Below are 22,599 nucleotides of genomic sequence, written 5' to 3'. Positions count from 1 at the left end.
CACCCCACGTCGTCCTGCGCCCCTTGCGCCCCTTCCCGCTTTGGCTACTTGTAGGTCGCGGGCCCTCGCAGCCTCCGCCTCGCCCCCTTCCCCGCAACTCGGACGCAGTCCGCCCGCTCTTCTCCATCCACTCCCAGAGCTCACCCCGCCGCGGGTTTGTCTGTCCTCCCGCCCGCCCACCTTTCCATCCCAGCCCTCCCGGCTCAGGCCGCTGCAGCCTTGTCTCCATGGCGACGCGGCGTCTCCAGCAACAATAGCTCGGAACGCCAGGCGGGCTGAGCGCGCTAAGGGCCCACGATGTCCGCCCGCAGGAAAGTAGATGTGAGACGGACCCAAGTTGGCAAGGCGCGGCGCGGCGACTGCGGCTCACTCCCCCCCGCTACCCGCGCGCAGAACGACGCGGCCCGTAGCTGCGCTCCCTCCCCAGGCCGGGCGCCCCGGGCGCAGCCGCGGCAGAGGCGCAGCGCGGGAAGGTAGGTGCCCGCCTGGCCCCGCCGGCTCCGCTGGCAGTCGGACGCTGGGGGGGAGGCTTTTGTGTCTGCGTGGGTTTGGAGGACACCTGGGCGGTCCCGACAGGTGTGTGTGCGTGTGTGTGTGTGTGTGTGTGTCTACACCACCATCGTCACTGACGTGTGTTTGTGCGTGTGTGTGTGTGTGTGTGTGTGTGTGTGTGTGTGTACACCACCATCCTCGCTGACGTGTGTGTGTGTGTGTGTGTGTGTCTACACCTGGGCGGACGCAGGGGGAGGCTTTTGTGTCTGTTTGGGTTTGGAGGACACCTGGGCGGTCCCAACAGGTGTGTGTGTGTGTGTGTGTGTGTGTGTGTGTGTGTGTGTGTGTGTGTGTGTGTGTGTGTGTGTTGGAGGCTTTTGTGTCTGCGTGGGTTTGGAGGACACCTGGGCGGTCCCGACAGGTGTGTGTGCGTGTGTGTGTGTGTGTGTGTGTGTGTGTCTACACCACCATCGTCACTGACGTGTGTGTGTGCGTGTGTGTGTGTGTGTGTGTGTGTGTGTGTGTGTACACCACCATCCTCGCTGACGTGTGTGTGTGTGTGTGTGTGTGTGTGTGTGTGTGTGTGTGTCTACACCTGGGCGGACGCAGGGGGAGGCTTTTGTGTCTGTTTGGGTTTGGAGGACACCTGGGCGGTCCCAACAGGTGTGTGTGTGTGTGTGTGTGTGTGTGTGTGTGTGTGTGTGTGTGTGTGTGTGTGTGTTGGAGGCTTTTGTGTCTGCGTGGGTTTGGAGGACACCTGGGCGGTCCCGACAGAAGTGTGTGTGTGTGTGTGTGTGTGTGTCTACACCACCATCCTCTCTGACGTCTGTGTGTGTGTTGTATGTGTGTCTACACCTGGGCGGACGCTGGGGGAGGCTTTTGTGTCTGCGTGGGTTTGGAGGATACCTGGGCGTCCCGCCAGGTGTGTGTGTGAGTGTGTATGTGTGTGTGTGTGTGTGTCTACACCACCATACTCGCCGACTTGTGTGTGTGTGTTGTGTGTGTGTCTACACCTGGGCGGTCCCGCCAGGTGTGTGTGTGTGTGTGTGTGTGTGTGTGTGTGTGTCTACACCACCATCCTCGCTGACTTGCACTTCCAATCTTCTTCCCCAATGAAGACAGCAGAGTTCTAGCTTCCAAAAACTTTCCCCATTACTTACCCTCTTAAAAAAAAAGTAGGCTCTATCATGGGAGAGGGTGGGTTATGGGGATTGGGTGGTGGGAATTGTGTGGAGTTGTACCCCTCCTACCTTATGCTTTTGTTCACTAATCCTTTCTTAAATTAAAAATTTAAATAAAAAAAATAAATAAATAAAAAATAAATAAATAAAAAAATTTAAAAAAAGTAGGCTTAAAATAAGTTTTTTCTTTTAAGCCCCCCTCTTTTTAATTTTTTTTTCTTCCTGAAAATGGTACTAACTAGATACAACTTACTGGATCATAAACATTTCGGTAGAATTTTGACAGATGACATATTTCCCTCAGGCTTTGTATTTGTGTTCTGTAATACAAGGAGCTCTGATAGTTTCTAAGGCCCAGTCTTTAGCTGTACATGAAATGATGAAATTTATAAAATCACAGTAACAGTGGATTTTTCCCTACTCCAACTACCTTTTAAAAAATTTCATTAGTGACTTAATAGTGATTAACAGTATTGTAAGATAATAGCAGTAACAATTCCTTACAGTTCCCACCACCAGTTCCGTGTGCCATCCCCTCCATTGAAAGCTTCCCTATTCTGTATTCCCCTGGGAGTATGAACCAAAATTCTTTATGAGGTGCAGAAGGTGGAAGGTCTGGCTTCTGTAATTGCTTCTCCACTGGACATGGATGTTGGCAGGTCCATCCATAGCCCCAGCCTATTTCTCTTTCCCTAGTGGGCTAGGGCTCTGGAGAGGTGAGGCTTGAGGACATGGTGATCAAACTACTTTTAGTTGCACCCTTATAGCAGCCTCACTACTGATTCTGAAACTGGTTAAGGTTGGAAGAGAAAGACTAACAAACTACTGCTTATTTAAAAAAATAAATATGGCTCTTCTCATATATCAAAAAAAAAAAACCTTGAGTTGATTTTTGACTTTGTAATTAGAGTGAAATGTATTAAAATACATAAAGGACTAAGTTTTAGGAAAGTTGTTTTGTATAGGGTAACTTAGAAACAGGAGAACAACCACTGTATTTTATAAGAATTAAAAGACAGCTTAAAGGAACTTACAAGAATCTAGAATTATGTTCTAAAATACATCTTTGAATAAAGTCAGACGTTAAAATCTAAATATATTTATTGAAATGTTTTCTTTAAAATGCTACATTGGGGCTGGGGAGATGGCTTATTAGAGCACCATCCTGCATGCCTGAGGCCACATGCCACAGGAATTTATGCAAGAATGGAGCCCTGTTCTGGCCTTCTCTCACCCTCCCCTTTAGATCTTTAAACAGAAACACTGTATTGTAAATATTATTGAATACTTTTTATTTCTGGTTTTTATTAAATACATCTTTTAAAGGCATTTTACATAGCACAGATGAGCTGGTGTATGTCATTGTTGGATAAGACAGAGAGAAATGGAGAGAGGAAAGGAAGACAGGAGAAGAGAAAGGTAGACACCTGCAGGCCTGCTTCACCGCTTGTGAAGGGACTCCCCTGCAGGTGGGAAGCCGGGGGCTCGAACCGAGATCCTGCTCAGGTCCTTGCGCTCGCGCTTAACCCGTTGCACTACCTCCCAACTCCCTTAAAAATGTTTTTTTAAGTATTTATTTATTCATGAGGAAGATAAGCAGAGAGAGGGAAAGAAGAAGATATCACTTTGGTACATGTGCTGCTGGGAATTGAACTCAGAATCTCATCGTTGAGAATCCAGTGCTTTATCCACTGTGCCACCACCCAGACCACCCTTTTTAAAAATTTTACTTGATAGGACAGATAAATTGAGAGGAGTGGGGAGAGCAGACTTGCTCAGGAAGTGTCCCCATGTAAGTAGGGAGTGGAAATTGGAACGCTGGTCCTTGAGCTTAACCAGGTGACAGGTGGGCCACTTCTTTTTGTTTGTTTGTTTGTTTTTTGCCACCAGGGATGTCACCGGGCTATGTCTACACTGACAACTCCACAGCTCCTGGTGGCCATCATCCCTCTCCCCCTTTTTTTCTTTTCTTTCCTGATAGAGATAGAAGAGGTGAGGGAGAGAGAAATAAACACCTACAGCACTATTCCATCACTAGTGATTCCACAGCTGGGGATAAAGGGCTTGAACCTGTGCACTCTACCTCGTGTGCCACTGCCCCTATGGTAGTTTTTTTTTTTAAATTATATATTTATACATTATTTAGTCGCAATGGAAGAGAAAAATGTATCAGAAAATTAAAAACTTATACATCATCTTTCTAGTAGCAAAATACACTTTTTTTTTTGTCACCACTGGAGCTTAAGTCTCTAGGCTGATTTTTTTTTCAGATAGAAGGACAAAGACATAAAGGCATCACTGGACTCTGACTTGGGTCATGTGCATGACAAAGCAAGAAGCACACTATTCAAGTGAGCTATCATGCTGGCCCATAAGTATAAACATAAATGTGGAGTGAGGAGAAGAAGGGTTAATTTCTCTACACTTAAAAAAAAAATCCAGTTTATTATATCAAATAATGGGTTTTGCTTATTACAGTGGTGACAGTACTGTTAATTACAAAAACAACATATGTATTCAAGTGCAACTGAGAAATTGAGTTCATTATATTCTAAATTTATATGACTACATGAAGACATGAAAAAAATCTTTTTTGCAGGAGTTATATAGACAAGACAGATGACATAAAGGTAAGAGAATTTAAACTCCTTTTTAGAATGCTTTAGTTTAATTTTTATCGAGCCAATATTATTTTCAAATAATTGTCTTTAGTATAAAACTACACCTAGCCTAGATCATAGAAATGCTTATGTAACAACTGAATAAGTGATTTCAACCACCTCAAGATAAAATAATAATAGCAATGCTAATTTTTGTTTCTGATTCTATTTTAGACACCAAAAATGTAAAAAAAAAGAATGGTAGATTGCTAGTATTTGATTCAAAGAGTAAATGATTTATTCGCTCACTTACTTGATGTTGATAGTGGTAGAGAGGCAGAGAGGGTGAACGAGACCACAGCACCACAGCTTCCTTCAATGTAGTGGGGACATCTTGAGCCCATACAACACGCATGCCAGCGCAGCAGTGCTATTCGAGCAAGCTGTTTTACCAACCTGATTTATTTATTCTAAATGATGTCCTGACTTCCTATAACACCATGCAGAGGAGCCCATGTTTGGCTTTAGACCTACTGAAATGGTTGAATATGGTTAAAAGACTTATGAATTCAGTCCTTTATTACATGTTTGTCATTAAAATTTTGTCTAAGGGACTAGGTGGTCGTGCACCTGGTTAAGGTCACACATTACAGTGTGCAAGGACTCACGTTCCAAATCCTGGACCCCACCTGCAGAGGAAAAGCTTCAGTAGTGGTGAAGCAGAAATGCAGATGGCTCTCTGTCCTTTCTGTCTCTCTTTTCCCCTCCCCTCACAATTTCTCTTTTGTCTCTATCCAAATATATATACATATATGTGTGTGTATATATATATTTCTAAATCTTTATTTACTTATTTATTTGATAGAGACAGCCAGAAATCAAGATGGGAGGGAGTGATAGAGAGGGAGAGAGACAGGCATCTGCAGCTGCTTCACCACTCACAAAGCTTTCTCCCTGCAGGTGGGGCTGGGGCGCTTGAACCTGGATCCTTTTGCATTGTAATATGTGTACTCAACCAGATGTGCCACCACCCGGCCCCAAAATAAATATAATTTTTTTAAAGGTATCTAAATAGGGGCCAGGTGGTGGCGCACCTGATTGGGTGTACATGTTACAGTGCACAAGGACCCAGGTTCGAACCCCTGGTCCCCACCTGTAGGGGAAAAGCTTCACAAGTGTTGAAGCAGGGCTGCCGGTGTGTCTCTGTCTCTCTCCTCTATCTCCCCCTTCCCTCTCGATTTCTGGCTGCCTCTATCCAATAAATAAATAAAGATAATAAAATTTTTTAAAAAGATAAAAAGTAATAACTCTTGAGTAACAGAAATAGCTGATGTTTAATAATTTAAAAAAGGATTTAAATACTTATTAACCAGGGCTTTCTACCCACTGAGAACAGCACTACTGATAATTTACTGAGCTTCTTTTTCTTTCTCTTTCAGAAAAAAGTGATGACTGAACCCACTGAAGCAGTGTCAGGGTAAGATGATGTCTCTGGTGAGGCAGCTGGACTAGCACATGTCTTTTACATAATCAGAACCAGATAATGTAATCATTTGTCACCCAATTAACTTCGAAAGGCCAGAAATGCATGAATTAGCACTTTGACTTTTGCTTTAGACAAAGTAATCATTTTCTATATAAAAGAACATTTAAAATGAAAAATGAATTTTGATAAAAAGGTAGAGGTATAGTATTTTACTTTAAGTATTTAAACACCAAATATTCTGCGTTTTACTCGTGTTCTTTTGATTGTTCATTCCCATTTCCCTTTTAATCAATTTCTTTTAAAATACCTCATGAAATGAGTATTTAAGATTCAGATTATTTACTATGAACTGAATTATTACTACCAAGAGAAATAATTAAACCTCAACTAGTTAAAGAGACAGGTGTTTTTTTAAAATGTGGCACAATTTCAGAGAAATTACTTGCTTTCTTCAAGATAATGATTCTGATAATTTCTCAGGACCCCTCTTGATATAACCATCTCCTACACCCTGGACAAATTCTATCATTCCATGAAAATTTCCACTTTGAAAGTTAATGATAAAACACATTCGTAGAGATCAGTTATCAACATATTAATGGACACCGTTGTGGAAAGAGTCTTCAACAATTGCTAAGTTGGCCTACCTAAATAGTTGTTTTATATTAAAGAGAGTATAATATACAACAGATCAGTGACAGAGAATCTATGTTTATATTTCAGATTGTTAGATAACCAGAAAAAGTAAATACCTCCTTTAAGTAAATACCTACATTAAATTTTATTACATTGATTATGTTTAGATACAGATTTACACACAGCCTATCACATTTCAAACTTTTAAATCTGGGGAAAATTTTGTAGTATTTAAGGAAAATATAGTATGACTTTCAATAGTAATGACGTTAAACTCACCAGTGAAAACAGTTAACTATTTTGCTGTGAGCCCTGGTGTTCGTAGCAGCATTGGGACTGGAGCAAAGGACAGTCCACATGCTGAAGTAGTTAGATTTGAGGAGTAAGTCATGCAGAGTAGACCAGAATAGACATGCAGAGTGACTTAGGGGCTGATTTGTAGCGCACCTAGTTGAGTGCACATGTTACAATGCACAAGGACCAGGGTTCAAGCCCTCAGTTCCCACCTGCACGGGAAAACTTCACAAGTGGTGAAGCAGGGCTGCAGGTGTCTGTCTCTCTCCCTCTCTCTCCCCCTTCCTTTGAATTTCTGGCTGTCTATCCATTAAGTAAATAAAAGATAATAAAAAATTTAATTGAAAAAAAAACAGTGACTATTTTTTCTCTTGGTTTCATTAATCATTATATCTGCTTATCAAACTACTATTTACAAGCTAAACTACAAATGCCCTTGTTCCTTTCAGTTTGCTTGCAGAGTCAAGAGCTCAGATCTCGCTTGGTAGTTGTTTGGTGCGGGAGAGAAGGAAGGTTGGTTGTTAGTGGAGCCAGGAAGGTGAGTGGGAGTCTGCCGCCTTGATTGCCTTACTTGCTTTCCTTCAAGGAAACAGGGCCAGTCCTAGAAAGGAAAAGAGAAAAAAAAAAAAAAGGAGAGAAATGATCAGGAAGGAAAGCAGAAAATCAGTAAGGACTTATGCTTGGAGAACAGTGTGACCTGCACTCTGTTGGATTTTTCTAATGTCACTTCCATTATATTCTTTATTTTTTATTTTTTTATTAAAAAAATTTATATTTATTTATTTATTTTCCCTTTTGTTGCCCTTGTTTTTTTTGTTGTTGTTGTTGTTGTAGTTATTATTGTCGTTGTTGGATAGGACAGAGAAATGGAGAGAGGAGGGGAAGACAGAGAGGGGAAGAGAAAGACAGACACCTGCAGACCTGCTTTACTGCTTGTGAAGCGACTCCCCTGCAGGTGGGGAGCTGGGGGCTCGAACTGGGATTCATACTCTAGTTGTTGCACTTTGCGCCAACTGCGCTTAATTTGCTGTGCTACCTCCCGACCTCCTCATTGTATTCTTTATACCTGCTGCTGGCTCCATGGTTTCCTTTGTAGAAAAGAGAAAGTTTCAAGTGAAAAAGATATCAGAGACAGGGCAGTGGTGCACCTGGTTAAATATAGACATTATCATGTGCAAGGACTCCAGTTTGAGCCCCCACTCCCCACCTGCATGGGGACAGCCTCATGAGTGGTGAAGCAAGTACTTTTAAGTGATTCTCTCTCTCTCCTTCATCTCCCCTTCCCTCCCTCAATTTCTTTTTGTCCTATCAAAAAAAGAAGGAAAAACAATGGCCCCTGGGAACAATGGATTTGTCATGCAGGCACCCAGCGCCAGCAATAACCCTGGTGGCAAAAATAATAATGATAATAAATAATAATAATAATAAAGACTCAGAAAAAAAATTTTTTATATTTGTTGTTCCCTTTTTGTTGCCCTTGTTTTTCATTGTTGTAGATGTTGTTGTTAGGTAGGACAGAGAGAAATGGAGCGAGGAGGGGGAGACAGAGAGGGGAAGAGAAACATAGACACCTATGACATAGACCGCCTGTGAGGCGACTCCCCTACGGGTGGGGAGCTGGGGGCTCAATCCGGATTCCTTGTGCCGGTCCTTGCGCTTTGCGCCATGTGCGCTTAACCCACTGCGCTACCGCTGGACTCCCCAGAAAAGTATTTTTAAAAGACACCATAGCTTCAGACACGCAAGTTCTTCACTCTACTAGCTGAGCTATCTTCCCCATACTCCACTAGTTGGCTATTTTTTTTTCTTTTTTGGCCTTAATATTCTGGCTGATAATTCTTCATACTAGTGTGAACTACAAGAAGTATGCGGAATTATCAAGTAGAAGTTTCGAACTTCTTGTACACAAAGCCCATGTTTAATATTTCCTTTCACCACCACCCCAGTGAGCCCCATGTAAAAGGTTTAGTCTGCCCAACAAATGATACTTAACTCATAGTAAAAGTAAAATATATATTTAATGCTGGACAAAATTTTATAGATCTTAAGCTTTTGATCTGATGGGGTTTCTTGTTTTTGTTTTATAAATAGTTTTCATTCATGCATGATTTCACCAATCCAGGCTGAGTTTTCATTTAATCTTATTTTTAACCAGAAAACTGCTTAGTTTGGCTTGTGGTAGTCCTGGGGGTTGAACCTGGAACTTTGAAGACTCAGGTATGAAAGCCTTTATGCATAGCCATTATGCTATGTCCCAGTCCTGCTTTTTCATCCTGATAGGGAAGGAGAGATACTGCAGCACTTCTTGTGTGGTGCTGGGGTTTAAACCTGGGTCACATCTATGAGGTACCTACCCTGCCCAGTAAACTCTCTCCAGGCTGTCTGCTGGGTTTTCTGATCAAACTTTTGAGCACAATTGAAGATGTGAATAGGAAGACAAATTCACAGCATTCAACTCTCTGAAGTTGAAAAAATTGTGTGACTAAGTTATTCTTTAATTATATACTTTATCTTTTCTTTTTTTCTTTATTTTTCATATTTATTTATTCCCTTTTGTTGCCCATGTTTTATTGTTGTTGTCATTGTTAGATAGAACAGAGAGAAATTGACAGAGGAGGGGAAGACGGGGAGAGAAAGATAGACACATGCAAGACTTGCTTCACCGCTTGTGAAGCGGGGAGTCGGGGGCTGGAACGGGGTCCCTTACACCAGGTCCTTGCGCTTTGCGCCACGTGCGCTTAACCCGCTGCCTTACCACCCCATTTTTCCTTTCCTGCTTTCCTTTTTTGCCTCCAGGGCTATTGCTGGGGCTCTGTGCCTGCACTACCCATCCACTGCCCCTGAGGCCATTTTTTCCATTTTGTTGTCCTCGCTGTAGTTGTTATTGTTGTTATAGCTGTTGTTGTTGGATAGGACAGAGAGAAATGGAGAGAGGAGGGGAAGACAGAGAGGGGGAGAGATAGACACCTGCAGACCTGCTTCACCACTTGCGAAGCGACGCCTCTGCAGGTAGGGAGCTGGGGGCTCAAACCAGGATCCTTACGCTGGTCCTTGAACTTTACACCATGTGCACTTAACCCACTGCGACTGCCCAGCCCCTGCTTTATCTTTTCTAAAGTGAATGGAAAACTTCTCTTTAACTCATTTTATTTATTTATTTATTTAGCCTCCAGGGTTATTGCTGGGCCTCAGTGCCTGCTCTATGAATCCATTGCTCCTGGCGGCTACCTTTTCCCTTTTGTTGCCCTTGTTGTTTATCATTGTTGCTGTTATTATTGTTGTTGTTATTGCTGTCGTTGTTGTTGGGTAGGACAGAGAGAAATGGAGAGAGGAGGGGAAGACAGAGGCGGGGAGAAAAAGACACTTGCAGACCTGCTTCCCCACCCTATGCTGGTCCTTGTGCTTTGTGCTGTATGTGCTTAACCCACTGTGTTACTGCCTGGTCCCCTTTAGTCCCATTTTTATATTAATGTGTATACCTCTTTAGAACAGACCGGTATTGGGAGTCGGACGGTAGCGCAGCGGGTTAAGAGCATGTGGCTTCAAGTGCAAGGACCGGTTTAAGGATCCCGGTTCGAGCCCCGGGCTCCCCACTTGCAAGCGAGTCACTTTACAAGCAGTGAAGCAGGCCTGCAAGTGTCTGTCTTTCTCTCCCCCTCTACCTTCCCCTCCTTTCTCCATTTCTCTCTGTCCTATCCAACAATGACGACATTAGTAACAACTACAACAATAAAACAAGGGCAACAAAAGGAAATAAATAAAAGTAATTTAAAAAATATTTTTTTAAAGAACAGACCAGTATTTACAAGCAAACTTTATACCTCATCAACATAAGCCTCTTTAAGTATATCTAAGACAAAGATGTGAAACATCTGGCCTACAGGCCCTGTAGGGCCCATGAAAGCATTCGATTTGATCATGTTAAGGCATCCACAGGAGGGGCTTGAAATTCAATAAATCTATGAGTTTTTTCCACAGCAACCTTAAGCAATGTTATCTTATAGTAATACCTCAGATTAAATAAAATAATATTGTCATTCTAAGAGGACAGAGGGAAAAGAAAATTTTTTAATTTTATTTATTGAAAGGAAGAGAGAAAGAACCAGAAATCACCATGGTTTGTGTGCTGCTGGGTATTGAACTCAGAACCTCATGCTTGAAAGCCCAGTGCTTTACCCACTATGCCACCACCAGGACCACAGTAACAATTTCTAAAAAAAAAAAATAGTGGAGGGGAAGGAGCAGTAAAGTTCTTTTTCCTGAGTAGAGGTCTGCGTATAGAAATTCTAGTAATTTGTGGGAATCTTTGGATTAATTGGGATCTCTATGCGAGAAACTGAATACTTAGTGACTTACTAGCTTTTCATATATAGAGGCTTCTTTAACTTTTTATTGGGAGATTAGTACTTTACAGTTGACAGTTGTTGGTACACGTGTAAAATTTCTCAGTTTTCTGCAAAACACTCTCACCCCCTGCCTAGCTCCTCCTCCACCATCCTGCACCAGGGCCAAGGGCAGTAGGATTCTTTAAAAAAAAAAAAATTGGAAAATCTCAAAGGACAAATGTAGTTTATTTTGTGTTGCATTTTTCATTTTCAGAGATAGGTTTTGTATTAGCAGTACATAATAGAGAAGCGACAATTCCACTGTTTCCATAGCATTTAGATGTAGTACTATTTTTTGTGTGTTCTGTTTTTATAAACTATAATACTAAGCTATTCAACCTATATGTTAAATCACTATACAAAACCACTAGTGTAACTACCAGTATTCTGAATTTACATTTCAAAGGGAGAAAATCAGAGCTCACATAACTTTGTGGAATAATTAATTTTTCACATCTTTTTATATTTTCCTATGCGATTTAGAAGTTGATTTTTAAAAACTTGGTAAAAAGACATATTAAGAAGTTCTTAAAGAAAAAATAAGTTGGAGAAATATCTCACTGGGTAGGGTTTTTGCCTTGCCATGTGTGTGACCCATGTTTGGACCCTGACACCACACAAAAGTTACCATGACACCAGAAGTAAAGGCTTGGGCCTCTTTTTTTCATTAGTATGGTGCCTCTCTTTGTAAACAGAGTGTACCACCCAAGAAACCTATCAGTGTGGAATCTATTGATAATTAGACTGGGACCCATTTTTATTTCTGCTACTTAATGAAAAGGTAGGCTACTTCATATGTTGGCCAAGGAGTAGTCTTAGTGTTAGACTCCCCCTGAGTGTAAGAATTTAGCAATGGCAGGAATTGATTTTTAAACTTAAACAGAGAAGTAAAGAAATAATTTAATGTGTTATAGCACAGGATTTGCATCCCTGATGCCCTGTAGGTCCCAGCACCAATGTCTCAGCTAAGCATTGATCTAGTGTCTCTCTCCTCTCCCTCCCCACTCTGCATTCATGCACACACACACGCACACGCTCACACGCACACGCACACACACACGTGCGCGCGTTTTGCAAAAATATAAAAATATTTTTAAAACTTAAAAAAACCTCAACAAGTATTTCTTTTTTAAAAATTTATTTATTTATAAAATGGAAATACTGACAAAACCATAGGATAAGATGGGTACAATTCCTACCACCAGAGCTCGGTATCCGATCCCCTCCCCTGATAGCTTTCCTGTTCTTTATCCCTCTGGGAGTGTGGACCCAGGGTCACCATGGGGTGCAGAAGGTGGAAGGTCTGGCTTCTGTAATTGCTTCCCCACTGAACATGGGGGTTGGCAGGTCAATCCATACTCCCAGCCTGTCTCTCTCTTTCCCTAGTGGGGCAGGGCTCTGAGGAAGTGGAGCTCCAGGACACATTGGTGGGGTCGTCCTGTCCAAGGAAGTCCGGTTGGCATCATGGTAGCATCTGGAACCTGGTGGCTGAAAAAAAGTTAACATACAAAGCCATACAAATTGTTGAAGACAAGTATTTCTTAGTTTTATTGTATCATATCATCAGATGTGCCAAATACATTCATACAGCTCATTTGCTAGATGTTTAAAAACTCTAAAAAAAAAAAAAAGATTCTTTGAGTCATTAGGCAATGATATGGCTGGCGGAAATCAATTTTTATCAAATCAATAGAAATTACTTCTAATGTTTTTCCACAAAGATGTCCATTTTATTATTGGTTTATATTAAATGTGTGCATTTGTATACGTGCCATATAAAATGTTAACCAAAATTATGACACAGGGAAGTATTTTTTCACTGTCTCCTTTAACATTTAGGAAGAACATCACTTCAAAAAACAATGAGAATAAAGTCTCTCTAAAGAACACTGAAAATAGAGTGTCTTCAAATAATATTGAAAACAAAGATACAGAAACAAATCTACAGTCCAAGCTTTGGTCATCTTCCTTCTTAAGAGAAAGCACAGGTATTTAATATTTGTTTTATGAGCCTGGGAGTTGGCATAGTGGATAAACCATTGGATTTGACCCATGATGTCCCAAATTTAGCCAGAACATTACATGTGCCAGAGTGATGCTTCAGATTCCTTTCACAACTGCTCTCAAATAAATAGGTATAGTTGGCTTTGAATAATTGTAGCTTCTAATTTAGTCCTCTCTCTTTACTTTAAAGTAGTTGCTTTTTTAAAATAATATTTTGTTTGTCTATTATTGGATAGAGATGGAGAGAAATTGAGGGGACAAAGGGAGAGAGAGAGACAGAGAGATACCTCCAGCCCTGCTTCACCACTCATGAAGCTTTCCCCTTGCACGTTGGGACCAGGGGCTTGAACTTGATTCCTTGCACACTGTAATGTGAGCACTTAACTAGGTGTGCCACCATCTGGCCACAGTCCTCTTTCTCCATAACTCAAACTACAAGACAGGTCATAAGAATCAGTATTCTGGGGAGTCGGATGGTAGCGCAGCAGGTTGAGCGCAGGTGGCACAAAGCGCAAGGACCGGCATAAGGATCCCAGTTCGAGCCTCCGGCTCCCCACTTGCAGGGGAGTCACTTCACAGGCAGTGAAGCAGGCCTGCAGGTGTCTATCTTTCTCTCCCCCTTTCCCTCTTTCCATTCTCTCTCCATTTCTCTCTGTCCAATCTAACGATGACATCAGTAACAACAACAATAATAACTACAACAATAATGAAAAACAACAAGGGCAACAAAAGGGAAAATAAATATAAAAAATTTTTTAAAGAATCAGTATTCTTTCCAATTTGTGTACTGAATTATAACTGACATGCAGATAGATATGAGATACATGGGTATACATTATATAAAAGGATAATGAATAGGATGATTTCAGATATCCACAAATTCACTAGCAAGGTTCATTTATTCAACAATGGTTACTGTATGCTAGACAATGGTTTAGAAGCTGTAGGTACAATAATTAGCAAATCAGCAAGGCCCTTGCCCATATGAAGCTCACATTTCACATTCTCATTTCATTTATTATTAAAACTAATAAATAGAAAATACACACTGAATGAATAGATAAATAAATAGGACAATGCTATATTATAAAGAAATGTCACCTATGATTGGATTGCTGCTGATCAATGGGTCAGTAAAACATCTCTCATAAGTTTGTGGGGGCTAGGTTGCATAATGGTTATGCAAAGACACTCTCATTTCTGAGGCTTCAAAGTCCCAGTTTCAATCATCCACACCACCCTAAACCAGAGCTCTTTTGTAAAATAAAACATTTCATATCATAGGGGACCTGGCAGAAAGTATGAGCTTTAGAACTAAACTGACTCAGATCTACCACTTAATTAGAGGTGGGAAGTTGGGCAGGTTATTTAACCCCTGTCCCCCAAGATTCTTTTATGAATGAGTATAAAAAAATACTCACCTCACTACTTTATTTAATTTTTTTTCTTTTTTCTTCTTTTTATTTATTTTTTTAGTTTCTTTTTATTTATTCCATTTTGTTGCTCATTTTTTATTGTTGTAGTTATTATTGTTGTCATTGTTGTTGGATAGGACAGAGAGAAATGGAGAGAGGGAGGGGAAGACAGAGAGGGGGAGAGAAAGACACCTGCAGATCTGCTTCACCGCCTGTCAATCGACTCCCCTGCAGGTGGGGAACCAGAGCTCGAACTGGGATCCTTACACCAGTCCTTGTGCTTTGTGCCACCCTGCGCTTAACCCATTGTGCTACCGCCCAACTCCCTTTATTTAAAAATTTAAGTACCAAGCCAAACTAACAGATATTTAAAGCTTCGTATTTTGGGTTGGTTTGGGATATTTCCTCCTTTACTTCACAATTTTGCTGCCCTTCTTTCTTCCGCCCTCATTTCCTCTCTTCTTCTCCTCTTTCTTTTCTTTTTTCTTTCTTTTTCTTTTTTTTTTTGGCTAGGTCAGAGAGAAGGAGAGAAAGATAGACACACTTGCAGACCTGCTTTACCACTTGTGAAGCAACTCCCCTGCAGGTGGGGGGGGGGGGGTGGAGCTGGAACCAGGATCCCAGCACAAGTCCTTGCACTTTACACTTGTGTGCTTACCCCGGTGCGTGCGCCACCACAGGCCTTCTGAACGGGCCTTCTGACTTTCATTTTGTACCAGAGCACTCACTTCTCAGCATGGGCTTATGATTTTGTTAGAGGTTGAACCTGGAATCTCAGAGCCTCAGGCATGAAAGCCTTCTATATAACAACGCTCCCTGACCCTCATTTGGCAGTTAAACTATTTTTTTTTAATTAGGTTACTTTATGACATGTGTTATCTAGTCATTGGGGGTGGAGGCTGGGGGTTGGGTAGTCTCCAGAACAGTGAAGTCATATAGTAAACAGGTATATTTACTTCATTATAATTTAGGGGTAGCCATTAAAAAAATTCAACCTCTGAATCTTTATTATTCTCTTTTAGGTGAATCAAGCAAGGATGCAGTCACTGAAGAGCCGGAGAAATATAAAGAATATTGCCTTAAGCATAATGATGATGAGCTGCTTGGACTAGCACACGATGCTGAAAGTGACACTAATGATGAAAACAGTAACCCTAACAAGGATACTCGTGCCCCGTTAGAGTTGATGGCTGAAGTAAGTTGTGCATGCGCATTATAATTTTAGAAAATTTCAAGATACTGAAACAACTAAATAATATGTAGCATAGAAGTTTGTTGTTGTTTCAAGTAGTTAAAAAGATCTTTGCTCACATACAGGTATTCACTTGCTGTTAATCTCACAACTGTCACCAGGTTAAAAGTGAAAATAGGGCTTAGGGAGACAGCACAATGGTTATGCAAAAGATATTCATGTCTGAGGCTCTGAGGTGCCAGGTTCAGTCCCCAGTTCCACCACAAGCCAGATTTAAGCACTGCTCTGTTTCTCCTGCTCTCTTTCCCTCCAACGCTTCTCTATTTCATTAAAAAAAAATTTTAAATGTAAAATAAAATATTTTTTTAAGTGAAAGGGGCCCAGTGGTGGCGCACCTGGTTAAACACAAATATTACGATGCACAAGGACCCAGGTTCAAGCCTCCAGTCCCACCTGCAGAGGGGAAGCTTCAAAACTGGTGAAGCAATACTGCAGGTGTCTCTTTGTCTCTCTCTCCCTCTCTGTCTCCCCCTTCCTCTCAATTTCTTGCTGTCTCTATCCAGTAAATAAAGATAATTTAAAAAGTGAAAGTAGATTCAGTATTTTGATAAGGCAAGCAAGAATAAGATATGTTTGGGTATAAAGTTTTTTATGGGGAGTCAGGTGGTAGCACAGCAGGTTAAGTGCAGGTGGCACAAAGAACAAGGACCGGCACCAGCGTAAGGATCCCGGTTCAAGCCCCCTGGCTCCCCACCTACAGGGGAGTCGCTTCACAGGTGGTGAAGCAGGTCTGCAGGTGTCTGTTTTTCTCTCCCCCCTCTGTCTTCCCCTCCTCTCTCCACTTCGCTCTGTCCTATCCAACAACAACGACATCAATACCAACAACAATAACTACAACAACAATAAAAAACAACAAGGGCAACAAAATGGAAAATAAATAAATAAACAAAAAAATTAGAAAGACACAGCCTTACCCTTGAGAGCTAACAGGCACATATAATTTTTGCAATGCAATTTATAATGAATGAAGTAGAGGCTGATGGTGGCACACCTGGTGGAGTGCACACATTACAGTACATAAGGACCAGGGTTCAAACCCCCCAACCCTTTCCCCCCACCTGCAGTGAGGAAAACTTCATGACTGGTAAAGCAGGTCTGCAGATGTCTATCTTTCTCCCTCTCTATCTCCCCTCCCCTCTCAATTTCTTTCTGTACTATCTAATAAAATGGGGAAAAAATGCCCACCAGGAACAGTGGATTCATAGTGCCAGCACCAATCCCCAGAGATAACGCTGGAGGCAAAAAAAAAAATTTTTTCTCATTTATTTTGACATGACAATCTGCTTTTAATATTATATAACCTGTATGTTTTAAAAACTGGTAATACATTTTCATTTCCACTTTATCATTCTTTGTATTATCAGTTTTTATTTATACAAGAAAGTCTTTTTATTAAAGCATGGTTTTTACTTATTCATTTATTCATTTAAGATATAGTAACCTGCAGCACTGCTCCATCACTTGGGAGGCTTTCCCCCTGCAGGTGTGAACCAGGGGCTTGAACCCAGATCCTTGAGCCTATTAACATGTGCACTCAACCTGGTGCTACCTGGCCCCTACACATGTAGTATATGTTCAATACATTGTTCGCATTTGTATTGCACATGTTATTTAAATGTTAATATATTTTTGCAGCTAGGGAAATAACTGGGAAAGTTGCGGAGTTGCATCTTAGGCTTCTGACTTGATCTCCAGGGGGACAGATAACAGAGTGCTGCTCTGGCTGTTCTCGTTCATAGGAAACTTTTTCTACCTCATATAAAATGAAAAAAAAAATGAATCTTTTAAAATTAAATGTTATCTTTTTCAATAAAAGGAAGTAGTTTTGAGATGTAGTTCTATGTGTAGGTCCAAATTTCTACCTGATGTTTTACTTTATTTTTTAATAATTTAGCATTTATCATAATAAAATTATGTTGGCAGTAAGCTCTCGCAGTTTATTTGTCTGAAAAAAATCCATTTTTAATAATTTATTTATTTATTGCCACCAGGGTTATTGTTGGGTTCATTACCAGTACTATGAATCCAGCGGCCACCTTTTTTTTTTCTTTCCATTTTTTATTGGATAGGACAGAGAGAAATAGAGGAAAGGGAAAAGAAAGAAAGACACCTGCAGATAAGACGAGTCTCCCCTGGAGATGGGGTGTGGAGGCTTGAACCCATGTCTTTTTGTGTTCATTTTTAAACATATTTTTATAAGGAGTCGGGTGGTAGTGCAGCGGGTTAAGCGCACATGGTGCCAAGCACAAGGACCGGCATAAGGACCCCAGTTCAAAGCCCCAGCTCCCCACCTGCAGGGGAGTCGCTTCACAATTGGTGAAGCAGGTCTGCAGGTGTCTGTCTTTCTCTCCCCCTCTCTGTCTTCCCCTCCTCCCTCAATTTCTCTCTGTCCTATCCAACAACGACATCAATCATAACTATAACAATAAAACAACAAGGGCAACAAAAGGGAATAAATAATAAATAAAAATATTTTATTAGTGATTTAATCATAATTAACAAGATTGTAGGATAAGAAAAGTACAATTCTGTACAGTTCCCACCACCATTAGCTCCATTGCAAGCTTCCCTGTTCTTTATCCCTTTCTGGGAGTATGGACCAAAAGTCTTTATAGGGTGCAGACAGTGGGAAGTCAGGCTTCTGTAATTGCTTCTCCACTGAACACAGATGTTGGCAAGTCAATCCATAGCCCCAGCCTGTGTCTGTCTTTCCCTAGTTGGGTAGGGCTCATGGGAGGTGGGGTCCCAGGATACAGTGGTGAGGTTGTCTGCCCAGGGAAGTCAGGATGGTGTCATGGTAGTGCCTGCAACTCGGTGGCCGAGAAACCAGTAAGTTATAGAGCAGGAAAAGTTGTTCAGTAATCAGGAACCCAAAGGTAAGAATAGAGCCGATGGAACTAAGGGTCTTGGTGTGAGAAGAAGCTAGGAAGTCCATCTTAGATATTTCCCAAGAGGCCCATGGCTTTAGTCATTTTTTCTGAGCCCAGTAGCAAATATGCAGATGGGCTAAGAGTATTGTCTGGGAAGATGGTGTCAGAGTTGAGAATAAGACTAGAAAGCTGCATCAGGGCAGAGAGTAGCTTCCAATTTTGAAGAAAGTATATAAATACCATTAACTTTTAACCCAAATGATCTTACCTAATATAAATGTGAATATAGATATTCATATTTAGCACAAGAGTCTGTGTAACCTCTGAGTCCCTGACACTCTGAGCTCACAGTCCAGGTCACAGCTGGGAACATTTTAGGTTGCATTCATTCCAGGACCAGTCTTCCTCATGTGACCTCATGTTACAGTGTAGGTTGTCCCAGCTCCCTTCAGAATGTGGAACCCATGTCCATTTGTGTGGTAATGTTTGCACTTAACAGGGTGCACTACCGCCCAGCCCCTGTTACCCTCATTTTTAAAGAGTATGTTAACTGGAGTAATAGATTGCCAGGTTTTTTTTCTAGTATTTTGAAAAGTTTTTTTTTTAAACTTAATTCTTTTATTCATCAGTTTGAAAAGTCTTAATAAGGTCTGTCTAGTTTCAGACAAGAAGTCTACTGTTTCTGTCTTTATTCATTAGTATTCATATATATTTTATTGGTCCTTAACTTTTTAATTTATTCTTATTTTTTAAATTTTTATTTAATTTTATTTATAAAAAGGAAACACTGACAGAACCATAGGATAGGAGAGATGCAACTCCACACAATTCCCACCACCAGAACTCCGTATCTCATTCCCTCCCCTGATAGCTTTCCTATTCTTTATCCCTCTGGGAGTATGGACCCAAGGTCATTGTGGGGTGCAGAAGGCGGAAGGTCTGGCTTCTGTAATTGCTTCCCCGCTGAACATGAGCTTTCACAGGTCAATCCATACTCCCAGCTTGTCTCTCTCTTTGCCTAGTGGGGCAAGGCTCTGGGGAATCAAAGAAGTTTTTTCATAGGTAGTATTTGTGGCAATTTGCTTATGATGTGTTTCAATGTGTTTCATTAAGACTCTTAGATCTATAAGATTATAGTTTTCATCAGGTCTGAAAATGTCTAATTATTTTCCAAATATTTTTCTGAAGTCTCTTTTTTCTATTTATCTAGTCTAAAGCTACCCATTTGTTAAACCAACCAGTAATATCCAAATATAACCAGTGCTTCTCTTTTTTTCTGTTTTCATATACATCTCATTTTAGAAATTTGCTCTTTTCAGGTTTATGTTTTCTTTATAGTTTTTTTTTCCCCCAACCAGAATTATCACTTAGGCTAGGTGTCTGCATAGCTCCACCATTCCTGGCAACCAATCTTTTCCTTTCTGTTTCAATAGAGGGTGATAGGTTGGAGACAAAAGTAGAGATACTTGTAGCAGAAGCTCATCCCTGAAGGTAGAGAGCCCTGCAGGATCTCAGCCCCGGCCATCCTGCATTCTCATCTGTATGCTTTTCTGCTTAACAGTCCTTGACTTCTTTTCTATGGAGTTACAATGTGTGATGAGTCCTATCATATATATATATAATTTTCTTTTTTATATTTATTCCCTTTTGTTTCCCTTGTTTTATTGTTATAGTTATTATTGATGTCATAGTTGTTAGGACAGAGAGAAATGGCAACAGGAGGGGAAGACAGAGAGGGGGAGAGAAAGATAGACACCTGCAGACCTGCTTCACCACCTGTGAAGCGATGCCCCCGCAGGTGGGGAGCTGAGGGCTCGAACCAAGATCCTTAAACCGGTCCTTGCGCTTTGTGCCCCCCTGCGCTACCACCCGACTCCCCTAATTTTCTTTTTTTTTAATTTTTATTACCTTTATTTATTTATTAGATAGAGACAGCCAGAAATCAAGAGGTAAGGAGGAAGAGAGAATGAGAGTCACCTACAGCCCTTCTTCGCAAAGCTTTCCCCCCTGCAGGTGGGGACCTGAGTCTTGAACCTGGGTCCTTATGCATTGTGATATGTGCGCTCACCCAGGTGTGCCACCACCTGGCCCCTCCTCTGTATATTTTTCATCTGATATATTTCATGTATTTATATTGAAATACTTTAATTTACTAATACGAGAGAGAACCAGAGCATCACTCGTGCACATGTGATGCTGGGGTCAAACCTGGGACTTTTTGCTTGAGGGTCTAAGACCACTTTACCAATGCATTACCTCCCAGGATCATTTATTATCTTAAGTTGTATTTAAATATTTTTAAATTTTGTTTATTTACTTATTTTGAATAGAGACAGAAATTGAGAAGAAAGGAGGAGATAAGATATATGTATGTATGTATGTATGGATGGATGGATGGATGGATGGAGCATTGTTTCACCATTTCTGAAGCTTAACCCCATCTGCTTCTTGCACACTGTGATGTGCGCATTGTAGTAGGCGCGTCACTGCCTGGCCCCATATTTAAACCTTTTCACAGCTCTCATTGCACTCATCATGTTCCTATTTTCCTCCACCTCTGAGAAGATGGTAGATGTTTATAGTAGCTGTTTTAACACGTCTGTTTGCCATGCTACACTGCTTCCCACATCCTCTCCTCCGTGAAGGATTGCTTTTTCTCTTTGTGACGCTTTTTCTGCTTTGTTGCATGCCACTTTGCTTTTCAACGGACTGCTACATATCAAGCTTTATATTCTTGGGTAAAAATGTTATTTTGTATTTATTTATTTATTTATTCCCTTTTTCTGCCCTTGTTTTTTATTGTTGTGTTGTGTTATTGTTGTCATCATTGTTGGATAGGACAGAGAGAAATGGAGAGAGGAGGGGAAGACAGAGTGGGGGAGAGAAAGACAGACACCTGCAGACCTGCTTCACCACCTGTGAAGTGACTCCCCTGCAGGTGGGAAGCTGGGGGCTTGGACTGGGATCCTTATGCCAATCTTTGTGCCTTGCGTCATGTGCACTTAACCCGCTATGCTACCGCCAGACTGCCAATTTTTTAATATTTATTTATTTTCCCTTTTGTTGCCCTTGTTTTTTTATTTTGTTGTAGTTATTATTGTTGTTGTTATTGATGTCGTCGTTAAATAGGACAGAGAGAAATGGAGTGAGGAGGGGAAGACAAAGGGGGAGAGAAAGATAGACACTTGCAGACCCGCTGCACCGCTTGTAAAGTGACCCCTCTCCCTGCAGGTGGGGAGCCAGGGGCTCCAACTTGGATCCTTAGCCGGTCCTTGCGCCTCACGTGCGCTTAACCCGCTGCACTACCGCAGACTCCCAAAATGTTATTTTTAACTGATGTTGGGCTCTGACCTAGAACATACTTAAATTACTTGGAAGCAGGTTTCTCTGTTAAGGGTTTGCTTTTAAAGTTTTGTTGAGGAGACGATGGCATTACCTTTAGGGCTCTTCTCATTGTTGCTGTGTATTAAAAGGACCTTCCAGTCTTTTTTATTTATTTATTTATTCCCTTTTGTTGTCCTTGTTGTTGGATAGGACAGAGAGAAATGGAGAGAGGAGGGGAAGAGAAAGATAGGCATCTGCACACCTGCTTCATTGCCTGTGAAGTGACTCCCCTGCAGTTGGAGAGCACGGGACTCAAACTGGGACCCTTATGCCGGTCCTTGCGCTTTGTACCTCATGCGCTTAACCCGCTGTGCTACGCCCAACTCCCAGGACCCTCCACTCTTATTGGAGAGAACATGAGCTCTTCACAGCTCATTGTCTGAGGTTTAATAACTATTCTGCTTGCTCATTCTAGTGATTCTTTCTCCATCTTCAAATAGTTTTCTCATCTTCATTTGCTTATCAGTTCCAAAGACTCAGTGGTACTTCTGCAGATTGCTAGAGCTCTCGGTGATGTTCACACCTGTTGGTATGCTTCTAGTTCTGCTTCTGGGAGCCCTTCTGTTACATTGCTTGACGTTGTGGTCTATTTACATGGTC

At 41.3% G+C, this 22,599-nt stretch overlaps 1 protein-coding gene across 1 annotated transcript in view; it reads left to right on the top strand.

Moving 5' to 3' along the window:
* Window positions 1-218: 218 nt before the first annotated feature.
* The window catches only part of ERICH2 (glutamate rich 2), a 33,555-nt gene continuing 11,174 nt past the window's right edge, over window positions 219-22,599 (top strand). Inside the window, exons 1-4 of the mRNA XM_060178262.1 lie at window positions 219-473; window positions 5,713-5,750; window positions 12,914-13,062; window positions 15,516-15,688. Coding sequence (XP_060034245.1) covers window positions 5,722-5,750; window positions 12,914-13,062; window positions 15,516-15,688 — 351 coding nt within the window. The 5' untranslated portion in view covers window positions 219-473; window positions 5,713-5,721. The remainder of the gene's footprint in view (window positions 474-5,712; window positions 5,751-12,913; window positions 13,063-15,515; window positions 15,689-22,599) is intronic.

The sequence above is a fragment of the Erinaceus europaeus genome, chromosome 18 (assembly GCF_950295315.1).
Source record: "Erinaceus europaeus chromosome 18, mEriEur2.1, whole genome shotgun sequence".
NCBI classification, from domain to species: Eukaryota; Metazoa; Chordata; class Mammalia; order Eulipotyphla; family Erinaceidae; genus Erinaceus; species Erinaceus europaeus.
This window is presented reverse-complemented; position numbering and strand designations above follow the sequence as displayed.